Source organism: Eucalyptus grandis, chromosome 10 (assembly GCF_016545825.1).
Source record: "Eucalyptus grandis isolate ANBG69807.140 chromosome 10, ASM1654582v1, whole genome shotgun sequence".
Lineage (NCBI taxonomy): Eukaryota > Viridiplantae > Streptophyta > Magnoliopsida > Myrtales > Myrtaceae > Eucalyptus > Eucalyptus grandis.
Genome location: NC_052621.1, coordinates 37,558,781 through 37,579,129, shown reverse-complemented (window position 1 = coordinate 37,579,129; position 20,349 = coordinate 37,558,781). Strand labels below are relative to the sequence as shown.

At 40.7% G+C, this 20,349-nt stretch overlaps 3 protein-coding genes across 10 annotated transcripts; 1 reads left to right on the top strand and 2 right to left on the bottom strand.

Annotated features, from left to right (window-relative positions):
* Positions 1 to 498: 498 nt before the first annotated feature.
* On the bottom strand, positions 499 to 3,096 carry LOC104424192 (probable LRR receptor-like serine/threonine-protein kinase At3g47570). The gene is made up of 3 exons (XM_010036559.2): positions 2,083 to 3,096; positions 1,121 to 1,138; positions 499 to 636 (listed from the first exon to the last, which is right to left on the bottom strand). Exons 1-3 carry the CDS (start codon positions 3,094 to 3,096, stop codon positions 499 to 501), a joined length of 1,170 nt encoding a protein of 389 aa, XP_010034861.2.
* Positions 3,097 to 12,029: 8,933 nt separating this feature from the next.
* Positions 12,030 to 16,773, top strand: LOC104423206 (ATPase 9, plasma membrane-type). Of its 2 annotated transcripts, none has more exons than XM_039303291.1 (12): positions 12,030 to 12,071; positions 12,177 to 12,491; positions 12,842 to 13,168; positions 13,404 to 13,523; positions 14,003 to 14,125; positions 14,278 to 14,382; positions 14,475 to 14,784; positions 14,982 to 15,496; positions 15,643 to 15,816; positions 15,909 to 16,091; positions 16,232 to 16,413; positions 16,507 to 16,773. In XM_039303291.1, the coding sequence occupies exons 1-12, from the start codon at positions 12,045 to 12,047 to the stop codon at positions 16,601 to 16,603; spliced, it is 2,478 nt and encodes an 825-aa protein (XP_039159225.1). In that variant the 5' UTR covers positions 12,030 to 12,044; the 3' UTR covers positions 16,604 to 16,773. The 2 variants fall into 2 exon arrangements, with proteins under 2 accessions (XP_039159225.1, XP_039159226.1); XM_039303292.1 differs by having other exon boundaries at positions 14,982 to 15,525; positions 15,624 to 15,816.
* Positions 14,894 to 19,603, bottom strand: LOC104423205 (ribonuclease 3-like protein 1). 7 transcript variants are annotated; one of them, XR_001981612.2, is made up of 7 exons: positions 19,224 to 19,603; positions 18,821 to 19,025; positions 18,268 to 18,382; positions 17,917 to 18,075; positions 17,561 to 17,661; positions 17,189 to 17,443; positions 14,894 to 16,322 (listed from the first exon to the last, which is right to left on the bottom strand). XR_001981612.2 is itself a non-coding variant. In XM_010035689.3 (5 exons), the coding sequence occupies exons 1-5, from the start codon at positions 19,320 to 19,322 to the stop codon at positions 17,646 to 17,648; spliced, it is 594 nt and encodes a 197-aa protein (XP_010033991.2). In that variant the 5' UTR covers positions 19,323 to 19,603; the 3' UTR covers positions 17,436 to 17,645. The 7 variants fall into 7 exon arrangements, 3 of the variants coding, with proteins under 3 accessions (XP_010033991.2, XP_039159232.1, XP_039159233.1); XR_005546890.1 differs by having other exon boundaries at positions 17,189 to 17,357; XR_005546891.1 differs by having other exon boundaries at positions 17,905 to 18,075; positions 19,224 to 19,602.
* Positions 19,604 to 20,349: the final 746 nt, after the last annotated feature.

The following is a 20,349-nucleotide window of genomic DNA, read 5'->3' as shown; positions in this document are numbered from 1 at the left end:
GCTTATCCACACTCAACTGTTCCCTCACAAAGGAACTCCAAGAAGCACATGAGTTGGCCATCATAGGCTAGGCTCGACCTGATGATATATATATAATGGAATTGTTGTCATGGCTCATGTACGGCCTTGTTGTTGTATTTCTAGTTTTTTACAATTGCCCCTTTGCTAATTTCCATGACGTTTGAGGATTGTAATTGTCATGCCCCGATTCTCAGGCACGCACTCATCCCTCAATTGGTCGATTAAATAGCGACGTCCCAGGACGCATCGCCGACCCTTTTATTTTTAATACGCATGCGGAAGCATATAAAATAATCCATAGACAATAAAACAATGTGATAGAAAAGTAGGACTAAAAACTCAAACCTGAAAACCAACACACTTATATACATATATAACAACTCAATCATATATATACATACACAAGCCACACTAGAAAGTCGGTTTCCTACACAAGCAGGTTCAACAACAACAAGTCATCAGACATGAGTAGGGGTCTCAATCTTCATCTAGGTCATACTTCATATCATCCTTGGGATCCTCCTCCGACTCCTCTTCAAGTTCTTCTTCAAGGTCCTCTTCAGGTTCCTCCTCCAGGTACTCCTCATTCTCAACAATCTCTCCTTCTTCCTCACTCTAGTTAGCGCCGTCGGCTAAGTACACTGGAGTATCAGGGTCACTCTCGAGCTTAGGATCTTTGGCATCGATCACCGATCCGTCTTTGGGATTTGCAATCCCCTTTCCGAATGCTGCCTCCAAGACATACAAAGGCACATCACCTTCCAGTACTGGACCCTCTCTTCACCCATCATGGTAGTGACAATACCATGATTGATACTCGTGGGGCACCAAGCCGTCTCTACCCACGTCAACCCAGATGGTGGATTTCACCAAAACATACTCTAAACCTTCCGGGTGGGGGTGTATCGAGAAGTGGTATCCTATCTCGGTGATCTCTTCAAGTGTACCAAAATGCATGGGAGGACGATGAGGTGGATGTATTGCCATCTAGGGACCTGAAATGTTGTCCCACAATGGGGTGACATTACGTTTCAGCAAGTTCTACCCCACTACCCCACCTTAAGGGCTGTCTAAGTACAACACGGGTCAAAGAACTTACATTTGCTTCAATTCCACCCTGCAATTTAATATCAATTACAGATATCTCAAATCACATCAATTCATAACATCGAATCAAATCAATGATCAATCGACCTAGTCAATTACGTGTCATCACGACCCTTTCTTGATCGGCTCATCCATACTATCTATAAAGTCCACTTATACTAGGACTGCTAACTGCTAAGCTGATAAATAGATAGTATAGCTCGCTTCTGAGATGATCAGATATACTGCTCTTTGTTAAGCTGCCATATCGTCCGTAAACTAATATAGTATACCAACAATACTCAATCTAAGCTGATAAGGTATACTGCTCTCTACTAAACTGCCATATCACCCATAAGTTGATATAGTATATCGGCAATGCTCAATTTAAGCTGATAAGGTATACTGCTCTCTGCTAATCTGCCATATCGCCCATAAGCTAATATAGTATACCGATATACTGCTCTCTGCTAAGTTGACATATCGCCCGTAGGCCGATATAGTATACCTTCCTAATCATACAATCAACTTCATCTTTTTTATCATTTTTGATAAAATAACCGTGTGTAGGTACACGATTGTACACGGTTGGCCTTAGCCAAAATATCATAATTTTACTTTTTGAACATCTCATTAGTTTCAATAGCCTATAACATATTTTTGGCGCTGTAAACTGACGTCTAGTAATTTTCCAGTTAATTACCAAATTGAATTAATTTAGGAATAAAATGCTAAAATCACCATTAAATCAATTTCGCACAAATTAAGGCTCAAATAAATAAACAGACTGCACCACAATAATCAGCATAAAATTTCAGTCGTCGGCTATCCTAGCCTAATCTCCAGAAAATAAAAATATAATTAAATAATTACAAAAATTATTAAATAAATGCAATAAATCTAATTTAGGCCTGTAATGCCTAGATCGCAATGAATAATTGGGCTTTCACAATGATTATGGAGATAATCTAATGCCGAAGCAACATCAATGAAAATGTTTATCCTTTGGAGGAGACTCAATTTCTTGGAATGCCCATCCGCATCATTTGGAGCTAGATTTGGGTGCAGCCACTCATCTAGGCTGCCATTGACCATGAACTCGTAAACTAAAGCCTTAAACTCACCACCCTTATAATCAATGCTTGAGCATGCTGTCAAGACTTTCAGAAGATTTCGGTGTCTTGTACGCTTTAAAGCCTCGCACTCAGCTTTGAAGCTCTTGAGAGCACCATGCCGTGTTAAATTAAGCACCTTCACTACAATGGCAATTCCATTCTCCTGGAGCAACCCCTTGTAGATGGATCCAAAACTTCTGACTCCAATCAAATTAGTTGAAGAAAAACCATCATTTGCTTTTAGGATAGCTCCGTAAGATAGATTCAACATAGAATCATCTGAGGAGCTTGAAATTGGCTTGTTTCTCTTCATCTTCAACCAACATAGATATATGAAAGTGACAACGAGAGTTATTCCAAGAAGACCAAAAAGGATGGTGGCAATGAGTTTCAACTTGTGGACTCCTCCTTTGTTTTTGGAATTTTGAGAGACACACTTAGGGAGCTCAAATTCAGGCATTCCCCCACAAAGCTTTTCATTTCTAGCAACAAAACTCGCACTCACATTCCTAAAGACACCTTGAGTTGGTAGCAAGCCCTCCAAACGATTGTAGGATAAATTCAGCTCTTCCAAAAATTGAAATGCTTCCAGGAACTTTGGAATTTCACCAATGAAGCTGTTGTTGGAGAGATCTAATTCCTCAATGCTCTTTAATGAGCTAAGTGGTTGAGGAATGGACCCGTGGAAAAGGTTATCTCGCATTCTTAGTATTCTCAGTTCATCACAATTGCTTAGACTATTGGGGATTTCACCGTCCAAAATATTTCCCGAGACATCTAATGTGTCCAAATGTTTCAAGTTGCCAATTTTCATCGGAAGGACTCCATTTAGATGGTTTCGAGACAAATTCAAATAGAGGAGGTTCCCTGCCATGGGGAATATAATCGGACTAGTAAGATAGTTGCTAGAAAAATCCAGGTATGACAAGCTTTGATATCTGACTACATATGAAGGGATTGGCCCTTTCAAGTTATTTTCGGCAAGACTAAGCTGGTTTAACCAGTTTTGCAAAGAGGATGGGATTATGCTAGATAGATTGTTGCTTGCCAATGCCAATGCTAGAAGTTTTGAAATGTTTCCTAAATTAGACGGAATCGAACCTGAAAGAAAGTTGTAAGATAATAGTAATCTCTGCAAGTTCACAAGTTTAGTAATCTCTTTTGGGATCTCACCCGAAATCAGATTCACGTAGAGTGATAGAATTGTAAAAGTAGCGGAAAGATTACCGATACATACAGGAAGGGTCCCACCCAATATATTTTCATGTGCCAACAAATTCCTTAAGTTAGTGGCATTTGTTAGTGAGCAAATGAAGCTCAGATCATTTGCATCGGACCTTCCACTCCCGAGATAATTGTGGTATATGGGAAAAACCTCAAGTTTATAGAGATTTGCCAATGAGGGGACTTTTCCAGAGAGCTCATTGCTAGAAAGTTGGAGCACTCTTAGATTTGTGGAATTGGATAGACGAGGGAATTGATCCAGTGAAGTGGTTATGAACAATGCTAAAAAATTGAAGATTCGGAAGAGTGAATCCTATATCTTTAGGAAGATTTCCATGGATCTGGTTCAGAATTACGTCAAATCCAATTAGCGAAGACAAGTTGAAGATAGAAGGTGGAATGGTACCTGAAAGCCCATTGAGTCCCAATTCGAGCATTTGTAATTTTGTTAGTTGACCTAGAGATTGGGGAATAATCCCACTCAAATGGTTGTAGGTACAAAAAATCCACCCCAAAGATGATAAGTTGCCTATGGATGAAGGGATACCACCGGTTAACTGGTTCATAATAAAGTTGATCTCTTGAAGATTTGACAAGTTTCCTAGCTCTACTGGAATTCCTCCGACCAACTGGTTGTAATGGAGGCGTAAATATAAAAGATTCATGCAACTTGATATATCCCGAGGAATCTCGCCCGTCAGTGAATTATTGGACAAATGCAAGAATTGGAGCCGACACAACCGGCCAATTTGTGGAGGGATTTCAAGGCTGAAGCTATTGTTTTGGAGCAGTAGCAATCTCAAGAAGCTGAGGTTCCCTATGTGAGAGGAGAGGGGTCCCGAGAGTCCTTGGGAATGGAGGTCTAGTATAGTGACTCTGTGGTGTCGACGACCGCATATAACCCCATACTATTGGCAGAAGTCGACGCTATCGTTCCATGAGTTAAGCGATCCGAAAGGATCCCTAGTTATTTCGGCCTTGAATGCAAGCAACGCAAGCCTGTCTGTGTCGTTAATAGCAGAAACGATGATAATGAAGCCCAACATGATGAGGGCAGCCAAAAGAAGACAAGAACAAAGGAGTTGTGCACAAATGAGACGCAAATGTACCATTTTATGAGTGTAAATTGAGTGCCAAGTCTCAAAGGGAGGGCAAGAAAGAATGATTGAAGTGATATGTATTGGTTGAGCAGCTTGAGTTATATACTAAACAGCCTCACAGAGAAGACCTTTTATAGTAGCTAAGTAGGACCCTAAAAGAGTTGTTTTAGGCACACATTCGACCCACAAAATCCGTTCGAAGTAAGTATGACGCAGCTTAAGATGGTCTTCTAATGCTATAATTTGTGTACCATTATTTCCACTCTCCTTTTTTCCAATCCAAATGCCCAAAAGACATGCTTGGGCAACCATTGGCAATAACAGTTCAATGTCAACAAAACCTTTTTGCAAGAGGATTATGATATGTTGATGCCACTAACCATTGGACACTCCATATACCTCATTTTCCACGTTCTTCAATGAGTTTGAACCCAAATCACACTTTTGTGGAAAGGGATCTTTACATCCCCATTCCGCTCAAAATTCAAGACCAAAAAAGTTTTACTTTTTCTTATTGGATTGACATCAAATCTAATCCTTAGGATGATTGACAATTCATATCATCAATCTAATACTAACTATTTGGGTCATTTTGCGCTGATTGCAATTTATTTCAATTAAACACCAATGACATTGTGTCAATTTACGTCATCTTGAATTAACTTTGTCATGTATAGTGTAGACTTTTTCTCGAAATGTCCGCTTGTTTGAGTTTATCCTAGTTATGAATTGCCACCCCTTATTCTATTGGTGTGACAATTTGTGGAGAGAATGATTTCGATAATCTCAAAATAATTCTAACATGTTTAGTGCCTTATTTACATTACAAATGGAGGAGGAGGAGGTTTAAGAGAAAAGTCGATAATCATAATTAGTACGGATTGCGATTCCCTTGCTCATGTGATAAAGATGAAAAAGAAAAATTATATTAGAAATCCTCAACGCTCTTTACAAAATGTTTCGAGATAGCACAATTTTATTCTTACGGAGTACAATTATTGGCATCGGTTTCTGACCGCTAGATGTGGGGTGGAGTGGGGGCACATCCTTCCGAGACGAGGAACTGTGCCCGTAAGGGGAAAAAAAAAATCAGTAACTTTTTCTTAAACAATATATGATATATATAACCGTTAATATTTTCTTAGCAATTATGAGTTATTCTATTTTAAGCTTATTTGTATTATATAATTATTAAAAAAATCGCAATATCATTAGCTTAACTCTACTTATTTATATTTATGTGTTTATATTATTCACTTGATAATGTGACTGAGTTGCATCGCATGCGTGGCTTTATATACCCGAGCCAATCAACTATACACGCAGCTCTTTCTGCCACATGTCAACATGTGATTCATTCACATCATGCTTATGTGGCAGTGCTATCCCCTAAATTGTCATGCCACCATCTGACGTGGCATCACCATGGCATTAGTCATGTGGTGACATGTGTGACCGTACCAGTTGTTGACAGCGCTTTTGATGCGGCACTAATGTCAGCATTTTCTTCATCACTTATATATTTTGTTATCATATTTTTACGCTCTCTAGACCAAAATCATGATAATTCATTAAAAGAAATAATATACTGTGCAAATTATGGAACGTGGTGCATGAAAAACAATCAATATTGGTTCTGATATGCATGTTGGGTTATTAGCGGAATCACACCTTTCGTCTCATGATCAACGATTGTTTCACCCATAATTGTATTACTAGCAGTCGGAAGCACAATCGCAAAGCAAAAACAAACACACCGGAAGTTTGCATGGCCAATTATGCTACTTGATCCGTACAATTCAAGTTTACTCTTGCATGTAACATACGATTCTTCGTGAAGGAAAAAGTAACTTGTTTTGTTCTTCCAAACTATTACTTTTCTTTTACATTAGGATGAGAATAGGCTGCAAATAAGAGGACTGTTGTTATCTCTTATATCATTTAATCACCTCCCATTTCAACCGATGATGATGGCTTGGTTTAAGCATAGCGGTGCTTATCCACACTTAACTATTCCCTCACAAAGGAACGCCAAGAAGCACATGAGTTGGGGATCATAGGCTAGGCTCGAGCTGATGATATATATCCAAATAAAATGGAATTGCCTTTAGTCTAACGATAAGCGAAGCGAACATTACTGTGCAAGAGGTGTTCTTATTTTGAAAGCAAACAACCTCCTGTTGATTGCCGTTTCACACAGTCGCCTGATCCCCTCTGCCGAAGTGCAAAAATAATCATCCCCCATGCATGATGATGAAGTTTGGTCACCGCTGAGAAATTTTCCTTTATCTAGGAAGCCTAAATTATCCGAGATAGATTACCACACGTGATTAAATCTTTCGTAGTACAACTTCCCAATTGGATTTAGAAATGTGTGGGTAAAATAGTTATTTTGATGGTAAAAAGTCTAATCTCATACTAAATATCTCTTTTTTCTCGGTAATATTAAACATATAGTGGCTTTCTATAAATAAGAAATTATCAAATCGATAATTTATTTCATAAATTCTAATAGAACTAGACTACGCATAAGCATTTAAGATCAATTTTCCATTATCTAGCGCTTGTCAAGGCTCAATTGTCATATCTAGTGTTTCTTGATTGTATTGTTAGTTCTCAATAACAAATCTTACATTGTTGATTTGACACAGTTCCCACTTACTAGTGAGGTAAATTAGTTGGTGATGGTAAATCAAAATAAGTGAACGGAACGAATTGTAAATCGAGATAAGTGAAGAGAACCTAACATGTCCTAGATTATGACATGAAGTGAAGAATCAAATTGGATATGCAGATCAACTTCTTCCATGTATTCACTAAGAAGCCAGGAACTGTACTGTAGATATTGATGGTCGAGTTCATAAAATCCCTTACGTACATACCTCACATCATTTATGACACCTCAAATTAGAGAGCTAGAAAAAAGCCTGAGGAAGCCTCTCCATTTACTCATGAACTTGCTCGACGAGCATTCGATTCCAACAACTTTGGGCCGTATCCCATCTCTCGAACGTCTATTTTCGTAGGCGACTCCGAATGGTTAAATACCACATCCACTCCGAATGGTGAAGCCCATAATAGACCAATGCATTGGTCTGCTTGCTCAATTACCACTTACGAAATTTAGTTACTGTCCCCGAAACACTAATGTAGCTGCGGATCTCCTAGCGAAGATGCACAGCAAGAACTTATTGCCTCAAAATTGGAGGGCACACCCTCCTTCGGCACTCTCGGAGGTTTTATTTTCAGAATATCACCAATTATCCTCTTGTAAGTCCTGCTTATTATGAAATGAAAGTATCTATCATTTCCGACCAAAAAAAAAAATACCACATCCACTCCTTTCGCGATCCTTTTCTGGTCGACCGCGCGTACAATCACTAATCGAACAAAAGCATCCGATGAAGTTTCGCCTAGAAGATTCAGAGCTTGAGTTCCATCAAAAGAGCCATCACATGGCAGTTGGCAACTTGTCCATGCGCTGCCTCTTCCACATACCAAAAGCAACTCAACTTAACATGTTGGGCTAAACTTGTGACAATTATTTTTTCTTCTATCATTACTATATCAATCTACTAATAGCCTGTGCAGAACAATAAACTCCGTCCTATCATGAAATGAATATGAATAGAATAAGATTAGACTTACTGAAAATGTCAAGCGATTTGACTAATTAGAGCACGAATGATAACCATTCTGACCAAAAATTGATTTATGGAAGAGAAATAGATTTTTCTATTTCTATTTCTATTTCTAGATGAGTTTCTAAGAAAAACATACCCGTTTGATAACGACATAAAATTTCTACTCCCAAAATATAAATTCGCAATGATTGGTAGTGATCGGCAGTGACCGATGACCAGCGACAGGTGGCAACGACCGACGGACGGGGCAGCGGCGACCGGCGACAATTGGCATCCAATGGCGGGCAATGGCAAATGGCGGACTGTGGTCAATGATAACGGATGGATAACCGGTTCGTAACAAAGACGAATGATGAGAAAAAAAAAAAATTTCTCATTTCTATTCCACAAATAAAAAAGTTTAAAAAAATTTACTTCTAATTTATGTTCCAAATATATTTTTAGAACAAAAGTCCATTTTAGAAATAGAAAAATAAAATAATTATATCAAACGGATTTCTATTCCAAACAAGTCAAGTCTGGAATAGAAAATTTATTTCTAGAACAAAAATTTTGATTTGTCATGCACCCCTTAGTGACTAGCGCCGTCAAATTCCGTTCAAAATTCTTGGCTTTCTCGCTCTACTTGTTAAATTTGCAATTAGAAGAAATAATTCAAATTCTTTTAATTGCGATGTCAAGAAACCAAGTTGGAGTCGCCTCTGCAATGTCTGCATACCACGGGCATCAAAGAGATTGTAAACGAAAACAGAACAGCAATCATATGAAGTAGAGTTGTTAATTAGAGCCGCTACATTCAGATAAAATCAACTCCAATCCTGCCATCCCCCACATGAGGTCCTCTCTCTCTCTCTCCCCGATCGCCGCCGTCTCGTGCAAAGCCAAGTTGCTCTGTCATCTCTTTCATCATGTGCGCTTCTAGTTCTTCGTTGTCTTTGATCATCGTGATTACGAGCTTACGAAACCGTCGCTATCCAGTATCGTGGTTTTCTTGCCGTGCTAATCAAGCATGGGCTTGCTGTCATGGCTCATGTACGGCCTCGTTGTTGTATTTCTAGTTTTCTGCAATAGCCCCTCTGCTGCTTTCCATGACGTTTGAGGATTGTAATCCTTGTCTCTATTGGAAACGTAAAGCCGAACTTACCCTAAGAACAACAAGCTCGAGAAACTGTCGATTGAACCCCAAAAAAAACTCGAAAGTAAGACATGATGCAATATGTTTTGCAAAGTCGAATATTCATTCCAAAACCTTGTCGCGTTGGCCCTTTGCTTAGTAATTTAGCGTGCAGTCCCGCTTACAAAGTAACGTGGCACTCTGAAATAATAAAATATGACTGGGTCACATGCTTCATGAACGGACCTAGACGTGGGAAGGTAACTGTCACGAAAATTACCTAGTATGTGATGAATTATATCCATAACATTTTTATCGCTTCAAATGATAGAATCCGAGCAAAATAAAATTCATGAAAATAATAATCGTTAAGATAAGAATAATACGGAAGATAAGAACCGAGAAATTTCTTCTATCTCTATATAGAAAAGGAGCACAAGAATGACAATTTAAGGAAATCAAATCAGATATGCATATTAAAATGAATATGAGAAATCAGAGACGATCTCATCTAAATATCTCCAACAAATTAATTAAACCAAATCTTCAATTCTATTTCCTAAGAAGCACTATTCATACTAACAAGATCTCTTCTTTCCATTTTAAAATTAAGGAATAAAAGATTCTCTCTCTGTGACACGCGCAGGAGAGAGAGGAGAGAGAAAGCGAGGAGCCATGTCAGCCGATCGGGCGGGTCAAAGGTTAATCCCCCTCCATTAGCTCCTTTACGTCGACCACGCTCGTGCATGTGGTTTCTCTCAATTCACGACATCGCTCGGCGCACTCCTCCCACACCCCCTGCTCCCCTCACAGCTCCCCGCCGGATCCCCTCCGCTCACCGCCCTCCACGCCACCCGCAGCGCCCCCGCGCCCCGTGGCCCCATACACGTGGCGCCTCGCTGTTGGGCCGTCAGCCGCGGGAAAAGCTACCGTCCCCCTGGGTGAGGGAAAGGAAAGAGAGACCTTCTAGCCTTGGGAACCGAATGACCTGGGCTAAACAGCTCACAAAAGTCCCGCTCGTTCGCTCGATTGGAGCTCTCCACAAAAAGACGATCCAGAGTTTGTTATAGGAGAGAGAAGGAGAGAAGGAAGAGAGAGAGAAGGGTGAAACGACTCGCCACTGAGCTCTTCTGCTGAGAAAGAGAACACGAACGGACGAGCAGTTCATCGCGTTCCTGCGTAGATTTTCCCCTGTAAAAGAATTCGTGTTCGGATTCGTCGGTGCGCGAGGTCGTTTGGTGCGTGATCGGAGCGGCGGGCGTCGGAAGTGTTGCGCCAGCTTGACGGGGGGCGATGGCGGCGAGCAGCTTGGAAGAGATCAGGAACGAGAACGTCGACCTCGTACGTTCGACTCCCCCCTCCTCCTCCTCCTCTCGTTTTTTTGTTTTTTTTGGCCGATCCTTCGTTGTTGCCTCTTCCCGTTCCTGCTTTGTTAGCGATCGCCTCTTTGCTTCCGAGTCTCCCGGATGATTCCGTGTCGGATTGACGCCTGCATGTGCCTTGGATTTGAATTTATCGTTCTGTGGATTAAGCATTCCTTCTCTGCGGGTGCAGTTTAGCGTTTTGATTTAAGTTTTTGGATCAGTGTTTTGCTGCTACTGCGGTTTTGTGTCGTGTGATTTCGCGATGAGTCCTATTTTGCGTGATCTCTCGATTAGTCTCTTACGGTTCTTTGGCTTCTCCACGTGTATAGTGCAGCAAGTGAAAGTCATGACCATATATTTTATTCGCTGAACTTCATCGACCGCTTCCTGAGTAATGCTTACATTGGATAGCATCGTCATTGCCTCGTTCATATATGTGATCGCGCTTGGCTTCTATTGTTTCAGTCCTTTGTTCTTCGCACCATTTTTCTTTGGGTCCGTTTCCTCCATTGTGATCGGCTAAGCATTATGTTAACCCATGATTGGTTTAAAGGTGTGTCTCATGTTTCTGTCGGATAGTTGAATTGGATTGTCTTAGATCTCTACTTTTCGCGGCAGAAGAATACACCTTTTTACCAACCTTCATAACCAAATTTGCTCCTTAAAATGTCTGCCTAGCGGCATCTTTTTTGTTGCGCAGTGTTGGTTAAAGGATCATAAATCTGAATAGATACTGTTTATATTATTCTTCCCAGGAGCGCATACCAGTCGATGAAGTTTTCGAACAACTGAAATGCTCAAGAGATGGATTGTCGACTGAGGAAGCGCAGAGGAGGCTCCCACTCTTTGGGCCAAACAAGCTAGAAGAGAAGAAGGCATGGCATTTTATATGAATCAAATCTTCTCCCCCTGGAAATTTTATTCTTTCTTTTGTCAGAAAACGACTAACTCTATCAATTGTTTTTCCACCTGAAACAGGAAAGTAAGGTCCTGAAATTCTTGGGATTTATGTGGAATCCGCTCTCCTGGGTCATGGAGATGGCTGCCATTATGGCTATCGCTTTGGCTAATGGAGGGGTAGTTATCAGTGTCTTCCTCTATCTCTCCTTAATTTTACTGGCAAAACAGGCAAACACCCATTGACACGAGTGTGCACATAAATCATAGATAATGAGGAAATTGCACACATAAATCATAGATAATGAGTAAATTGCACAGCAAAAAGAGATTCATGCAAATGTGTGACTGAAGTGGGTGTCATGCAGGGTCGACCACCAGACTGGCAGGATTTTACGGGCATCATAGCCTTGCTTATCATCAACTCTACTATCAGCTTTATTGAGGAAAATAATGCAGGAAATGCTGCGCAAGCACTAATGGCAGGCTTAGCACCCAAAACAAAGGTTGCTTACCTATAAGTTGCACATAACATTTTTCAGTGAGCACAAATGTATCAGAAAGCATACTGGAATTGAATGTTTTTGTTTGCTTTTTACCAAATTTTGAAGGTTCTTAGAGATGGAAAATGGAGTGAGGAAGAAGCAGCAATTTTGGTTCCTGGAGATGTGATTAGTATTAAGCTTGGAGATATTATTCCAGCAGATGCTCGTCTTTTGGAGGGTGACCCTCTTAAAATTGATCAATCTGCTCTAACTGGTGAATCTCTGCCCGTAACCAAGAACCCTGGAGATGAAGTTTTCTCTGGGTCAACCTGCAAGCAAGGGGAAATAGAGGCTGTTGTCATTGCTACTGGGGTTCGTACCTTCTTCGGGAAGGCTGCTCACCTTGTTGACAGCACCAACCAAGTGGGGCACTTCCAAAAGGTACTTGTTTGAGAGAAAATTATGTCTTGATTTAAGCCTGCGGCTATGATAAAAAAAAAACATGATAAAAATTAATGTAGAATGACCGTGCCAAAATGAGTGATGGAAAGCGCTTGCTGTGAAGGGATTGCACAAAATGTCCCATGTTCTTATGAAAGTAAAGTGCTCTTTGCTACATTTTCTTTCTTTTTTATGGTGTTACAAAATCTTGATGATGATGGCAATGATGATACACTCTAGAGGCAAATTCCGGACTACGGCATTATCTTTGGGCATGACCAATCAGGAACTACATTCTTTTTGAAATTTTCCAATTCTGATGTGTAATCAATGGTAACAATTCAAACCAGGTACTGACGGCCATCGGGAACTTCTGCATATGTTCAATTGCCGTGGGAATGACAGTAGAGATAATAGTGATGTACCCAATTCAGCGCCGAAAGTACAGGGATGGTATTGACAATCTGTTGGTTCTCCTTATTGGAGGAATTCCTATTGCCATGCCAACAGTCCTGTCAGTGACGATGGCAATTGGATCCCACCGACTGTCTCAACAAGGTGCGATTACCAAGAGGATGACAGCTATCGAAGAGATGGCTGGGATGGACGTCCTTTGCAGTGATAAGACAGGGACTCTTACACTTAACAAGCTTACAGTAGACAAGAACCTGATTGAGGTTAGTGCTGGAAACACTGAAGTTATGATAATAAAACAGTGCGCAAAAATCTGATATTTAGTACCTCACGGATGAAAAGCAGTCTTTTTTTCTTTTTTTTGGTAGAAAGATGAAAAGCAGTCTTTGAGCATCTGAGAAAGCCAAAAACAAATGGGAAAATAGGTTTGAGATACTAATTATTCCCGAAGTACTGTTACTTTACATGCTGATAATGGCTATGGAAATCAACCATCAGGTATTTGCAAAGGATGTAGACAAGGATGGTGTAATATTGCTCGGTGCTAGAGCTTCCCGGGTTGAGAATCAGGATGCAATTGATGCCTGTATTGTTGGAATGTTAGCTGATCCGAAGGAGGTATTTAACTTTATTAATATAAATTTGTCAAACTTTCCTCTGCATTGCTAAAGCTCACCAGACAATGTCGGTATCTTGTCATCATTTCAATTATCTTCTGCCACATGGCCTAGATCTACTGTTCCATGAGCATCATGTGTTTTTCTCATTGAAAGTATTTGCAAATTCCAAAAAGAGAAAAAAGGGAATAAAAAAAAAATTCAACGAATTGGTGTAATTTATGAAAATAGTGAGCGAAATAGAAGTTTCAGCGACCTGCCTGATTATATGGAGTGATTGAAGCAACGTACTATTTTGGGCAATAATCAACCGGCTACACAAGCACCCCATCTTTGAAAGGATTTTGTATCAGTTTGAAAAACACGTGTAGCAAATATCACTTTTCTTGTTCCAGACTACTGAAATGCCTCCAAGTATCTTTTCTAATTTTGACGTGTTATAACTACCTTGCTGGTCATGAACTCTTGCGCTCGACGCAGGCTAGAGCTGATATCACGGAGGTCCATTTCTTACCTTTTAATCCTGTGGACAAGCGAACAGCAATAACATACGTGGACTCCAATGGTAACTGGCATCGAGTCAGTAAAGGTGCACCAGAGCAGGTAAACATTTCGCTAGTTAGGCTTCTTTCTTGTTCTGGACCAAATTCCTATCCAGGCTTTTTATTGCTCCGTTCTTCCCACTGTACATAGTTTTTTTCCAGTGTCTTTCTTTGCATATTCATGGTTTAAACTAGTTTTCAAATGTCTTCCAGATAATTGATCTCTGCAAGGTTAGGCAAGATGTAAAGAAAAAAGTCCATGATATTATTGATAAGTTTGCTGACCGCGGTCTACGCTCCCTAGCAGTTGCCAAACAAGTGAGCCACAAGTCTATCCAAGAGTTTAGGCTTGATTACTACAGACATCAATGAATGAACTTTGTGGTGATAATTTTTTTTTTTGCCCTCAGACTGTGCCAGAGAAAACGAAGGATAGTGCTGGAGAACCCTGGCAATTTGTAGGCCTGTTACCTCTTTTTGATCCCCCAAGGCATGATAGTGCAGAGACCATCAGGCGAGCACTTAACCTCGGAGTCAACGTCAAGATGATTACTGGAGACCAGTTAGCTATAGGCAAGGAGACAGGTCGCCGCCTAGGAATGGGCACTAACATGTATCCCTCCTCCTCACTCCTAGGCCAGCACAAGGATGAATCAATTGCTGCTCTCCCTATTGATGAGCTAATTGAGAAGGCCGATGGCTTCGCTGGCGTCTTTCCTGGTTTGAGCTTGTCATATACCACTTACTTTTGCCTAATAGACTGATAAAGAAAATATGATGGTTTCATGATGACTGGCAAGCATACCTATAGTCTTCAACTCGCAAGTGATTTTACATGCAAGTTCTTATTTCCTTTGATAAAACTTTGCTATCGTAGTGAATGAAAGATACTAAATGTCTTGTGACAAAACAAACAGAGCACAAGTACGAGATTGTGAAGAGGCTACAAGAAAGGAAGCACATATGCGGGATGACTGGTGATGGTGTGAATGATGCACCAGCTTTGAAGAAGGCAGACATTGGAATTGCTGTTGCTGATGCAACTGATGCTGCCCGAGGCGCATCTGACATAGTACTTACGGAGCCAGGGTTGAGTGTGATTGTCAGTGCTGTCTTAACAAGCAGAGCGATCTTCCAGAGAATGAAAAATTACACCATTTATGCAGTCTCAATTACAATCCGTATTGTGCTGGGTTTTCTGTTGCTTGCTCTTATATGGAAGTATGATTTCTCACCTTTCATGGTGTTAATCATTGCCATATTGAATGATGGAACCATCATGACCATCTCTAAAGATAGGGTGAAGCCATCTCCCGTACCTGACTCCTGGAAGCTCAAGGAGATTTTTGCTACTGGCGTTGTTCTTGGAACCTACTTAGCTGTTATGACTGTTGTTTTCTTCTGGGCTGCACATAAAACCGACTTCTTCTCGGTAAGCTTTTATGTTAAATCAAAAGGATAATTATCAAAATAGTCCCAGGAATGAATGCTTCCTTTTGAATTGCACATGTAAATTACTTGCAACTTGGTCTTTCTCCTTTATGAATGAAGTCTTAAACTCACCACGTGACTTCACAGGACAAATTTGGCGTGAGGTCAATTAGGAACAATCCTGATGAGCTTACAGCAGCTGTCTACCTCCAAGTGAGTATTGTGAGCCAGGCACTCATCTTTGTTACTCGATCTCGCAGTTGGTCATACATTGAACGCCCAGGTCTCCTGCTTATGTCAGCCTTCGTTGCTGCACAACTGGTGAGGAATGAAAACTTGATGATGATAACTTATATACTACTACTGAACGGTAACAGGCTGATGATTCATTGATCTGGTTTATGCTTTATCAGATTGCAACTCTCCTAGCTGTCTATGCAAATTGGGGTTTTGCGAGAATACACGGCATCGGCTGGGGATGGGCTGGTGTTATATGGCTGTACAGCATTATCTTTTATATCCCTCTAGATATTCTCAAGTTCATCATCCGATATGCACTGAGCGGCAGGGCTTGGGATAACTTACTGCAGAATAAGGTAGGTATTCATCATGCTTTTCACTTATGAGAAGGAAGTTAGCAAACAAGAACTGTTTGCACAGAGCTTCACACATTATGCCTCTCTTGCAGTCTGTCATTTGTAGCTTGCTTATCACTGCATATATTTTTCCTATGCAGACGGCTTTCACAACAAAGAAAGATTATGGAAAAGAAGAAAGAGAGGCTCAGTGGGCAAGGGATCAACGCACGTTGCACGGCCTCCAGCCACCTGAAACAACTGAAATCTTTAAGGATAAAAACAACTATGCAGAGCTGTCCGAAATTGCTGAACAGGCTAGAAAACGTGCTGAGGTTGCAAGGTACAGACCGGAAGGAACAGATCACATCTAAATTTCACACTTTTTTTGCCAGAAATCCTGATTTTTTTTCCCTCTGTTTCTATACTTCCCCAGGTTAAGAGAGCTTCACACCCTCAAGGGGCATGTTGAATCAGTGGTCAAACTTAAGGGGCTCGACATCGAGACAATTCAACAGCACTACACTGTTTGATTAATGCTAGTGAAGTTTTAGCCGATGACTGCATTTTTAATAGGCATTGACTATAGAGATAGAAAGAGGAACTATATTGATTGCACTATTATTATTCTGTTTTCATTAGAAGCCACTGGGGAATAATACAGCAAGAAATTGCTTCAGGCAATCATGGATAGATCAATGGAGAGAACTATAATGGTCTGTCAGTATGGAGTGCCAATATACTTGCCTCTAATCAATGTATGCTTGTTAGCTCCATCGCTATACAGTATCTATCAATAGTTATCCAAGCGTTCAGGAGCTACTGATTTTGTAGTGTTTTCTTACATGTGAAGCGCAGCAATGTATCCAGAAAGGTCAGCCATTGAGAAGTACTGTGATAAAGTCGATAACAAACCCTTTGGCTTCTTTCAGTTGCTCCTCCAAGGAGAAGTCGTGGCTAGCTTTGTCAGCAACATCGCTCACACTGCGCCGCCGCCCCCCCCAACCCAAAAGGCAGTCTTAATTTCATAAATCCTCTTGTCGTTTAGTATTCCCAGTCAATAATGAATATTTGTGACCAATATAGATATCATTTGAAAATGAGTAGTTCTGCCTCACCAGTGACCTTGGTCTTTAGTCAGACTTTTCTTTCATCTAGCTGAACTTGTGCTCTCAAAAGGGAAAATAGGAAGAAGAAGGAGATGATGACTCAGTTCTTGAGTTGGTGCTGCTGCCGCACCTCTAGAACATCCTTCAACAAGGCAAACCCACCTTACGGACATGGTACCTGATTAATTAAGCACGTATGATATTTGCAGGGATTTCGCATGTCAAGAAGTCCAAGCGTGGTAGGAAGAACCAGATGTCATCATTCTGTGAATTTTGTATTTCTGGAATATGAGTATGTGACTTGTTTTTTGACTAATTAGTACAATTCTAAGCAAAAGCACAGGCGGCAAAGTAACTGCCATTATGCTTCCATAAAAGTACCTTCTGGATTGTGCTATCAAGTCATAAGACAATGACTCCGATCATCTCTACCAAATGATAGCGCCATTGCAACAAACGTCAGGGTTCACCAAGGGCTAGAGCTACATCAATGAATGCCAGTAGGACCAAGGAACAAAGCAACTTCCATTAGTATTGTGAACTAATAATTTACACAACAAAGCAGAGTAACTATCCCATCTTACAAGCCAAGACCTATGATTACAACAAACCTGGTCAAAATTACTATTTCCAGAGGTAAGCAAAAAAAAAAAAAAATATATATATATATATATATATATATGAACAATGACTAACCAAATGAATAAACTATTGCAATTTCTCACTTTTCTTTTCACCTTTCCTTCGAACAATACCCTAGATGCTTCAGGTACCAGAGCGCCCCTTCAGCTGCATGCTCTGCGGCGGCTTTTTTCTTTGACCTAGGTGCGCTAAAGCACTCTAATAATGTAACTCGGGATTCATCTTTAACCTCTGTAATTACTTTGAATGAGAATCTGCATTCACATCACGACAGGAAAATTACCCATGGAAGTAGATAGTGCATGTGCAATTGGTAATCATGTCAAGGATCAAACACCAGTGAAATTTGTTAAGTCTCTCTTTCTTAAAAAATTAAAGTTAGATCATGGTTCTTAATCCTTCCCATATCTATTATGCAACTCCCACTACTATTAAAACAAGCTTACTGTCTCGAGTGGCTTGGACCTTCCTCTTTGTAGCACTCAAAGCAAGGGAGCTTCCACTTGTTTGCAGCACATAACTCATACAACTTAGCTTTTGCTGATTCACTCTCGGCATCACCTAAAAATTAGATATGCAAGTGCATCTATTTAGGGATCTTTCATCACGATAAGAGCAAAAAGTTCCTACAACCCTGTCTTAGAAACAAATAAAAACACAACTCAACTCAATCAAAGTTCAATTAAACAAGCTCAAAGGGCGATCACAATATAAGGCTCTCTTTTTAGAGATATGATGCAGCTGATGCTAGGAACCTCAATGTAAACTCGCTTCAGGGACTGTAGGTTTCTTTCGATAGCAACTTCAGATAGGACCATCTATCCAGTACGTTAAGATCCTAGTCTCTTTACAGAAGATAATTCTAATGTTTTAACAGCTTACGTATCGAAAAAAACAAGATTCTAGGTCTGCCCTCAAAATTAATATCAGGCAATCAACTTCCATGCACTGGAGCTGGGGTGATAAGAAAGGAGGACATGTTATGGAGAAGGGTCATACCTCGAGGACTTGCCTCAGTCTCACTGGTGTCCTTCTCTTTCTTGATGGTGCTGATCTTGATCTCTGTGCACAGTGCAGGGGACACTAAAGAAGAATCTGGATTTATGGGTGATTGTTGTGAATCAGCTTCCTTTTCTACTGGGCTTGGGTTTGCCTTAACCACCTTCCTGTATTGGTTGGTGATGCTGTCTTTACCCACCTTATTCTGGAAAAGTGCACGGTTCCACACGAATCGAAATCATAATTACACATAACGACACAATATTGTAACTTGCAAGGGGCAATAGACACTATGGAATTGGCTTTAGCCAGAACTAGAAGGAAAGAGAGAGAGAGAGAGAGAGAGATACTGGAGATTCTCTCTTCCTTTTTAAGATCAGCCAACACGAATGAAGCTCTTTACCTGAATATGTGGCTCTGTGTTATTCATGGTGTACTGAGGATCAGTGGGAGGCAGATTTCTCTGGTCGAAGCTTTTCAGGTCGGAGTGCTTCTTCTCCATCTGCTCTTGCACTCATCCTCATCTCTCTCTCTCTCTCTCTCTCTCTCTCGGATGTTAACTTCGGACAGTAAAATTCGCGAGGGAAGGGCGTGCAAGTGGCATCCTGCTATGATGTCCTGTATATCTGTTTTCTTCTTAATCTGTCTTACTCTAATTTTCTTCTCCCCAACTTTTTCTTTGTCGCTTGCGCATCGCGAAATCCGAATCCCAGAGATAAAACCAAATGTTCACATCCTACCCAATTCCTAAGAAGTGGAGAGAGACAATGCAGTGCGCTTAAAGAGGGACAACAGAGACTGAGAAGTTCAACCACCACTGGTCAGTCACAGGTTAACTTTGTTAATTAGGGGGCCTCAATAAAAGGTTTCCTCTCTCCTAGTCCATTAGAATATAAGCCCATCAGTTCCGCTGGACCAATGTAGGTTGCATTCCATGCCAATGGGCCCTAGCTCCGCAATTCACCTATAAACTTTCTCTTCCTTCTCGTTTGACAGCGACACTCAACAGGTTCTGCTACCATAAGGAGTCACTAGTTCAATTCGTCACTGACTTTGGTTAACTTAGGAAGGAATAATTCAACTTGCGTAGTTTTGGGCCCTGTTGTAGGACAGACCTTTAATCTCCAGACCTCGACCGATTTATATTAATTTACGAAGGACTTCTGTTAAACGGCCAATCAAAGACATTTTACGGTCTTCAATGCACGATGCACACTCGTGTTCGGAAAAATAATTTCAGATAAAGTATTCATAACGAGTGCTCAATGACCCATTTATGAATCGCTGTTTCTCGTGTGATCTTTGCTTGATGTGTGGAATGATCACCCTTTTTTGACAAAATTCAAACGAACGAGAGAACCTCGAGAGAAGCAAGCAGCATTAAACATGGGCAGAATCAGGCCCTGCTTCCGCAGAATCTCTTTCAAGGAGGGTTTCATCGTCTTCAAAACGGCACATGAACCGACGCAACCCGCCCTCTCTTCCATTCGCCGTTTCTTCGGGCCTTAATTACTAGGTTCAGCCCTCTC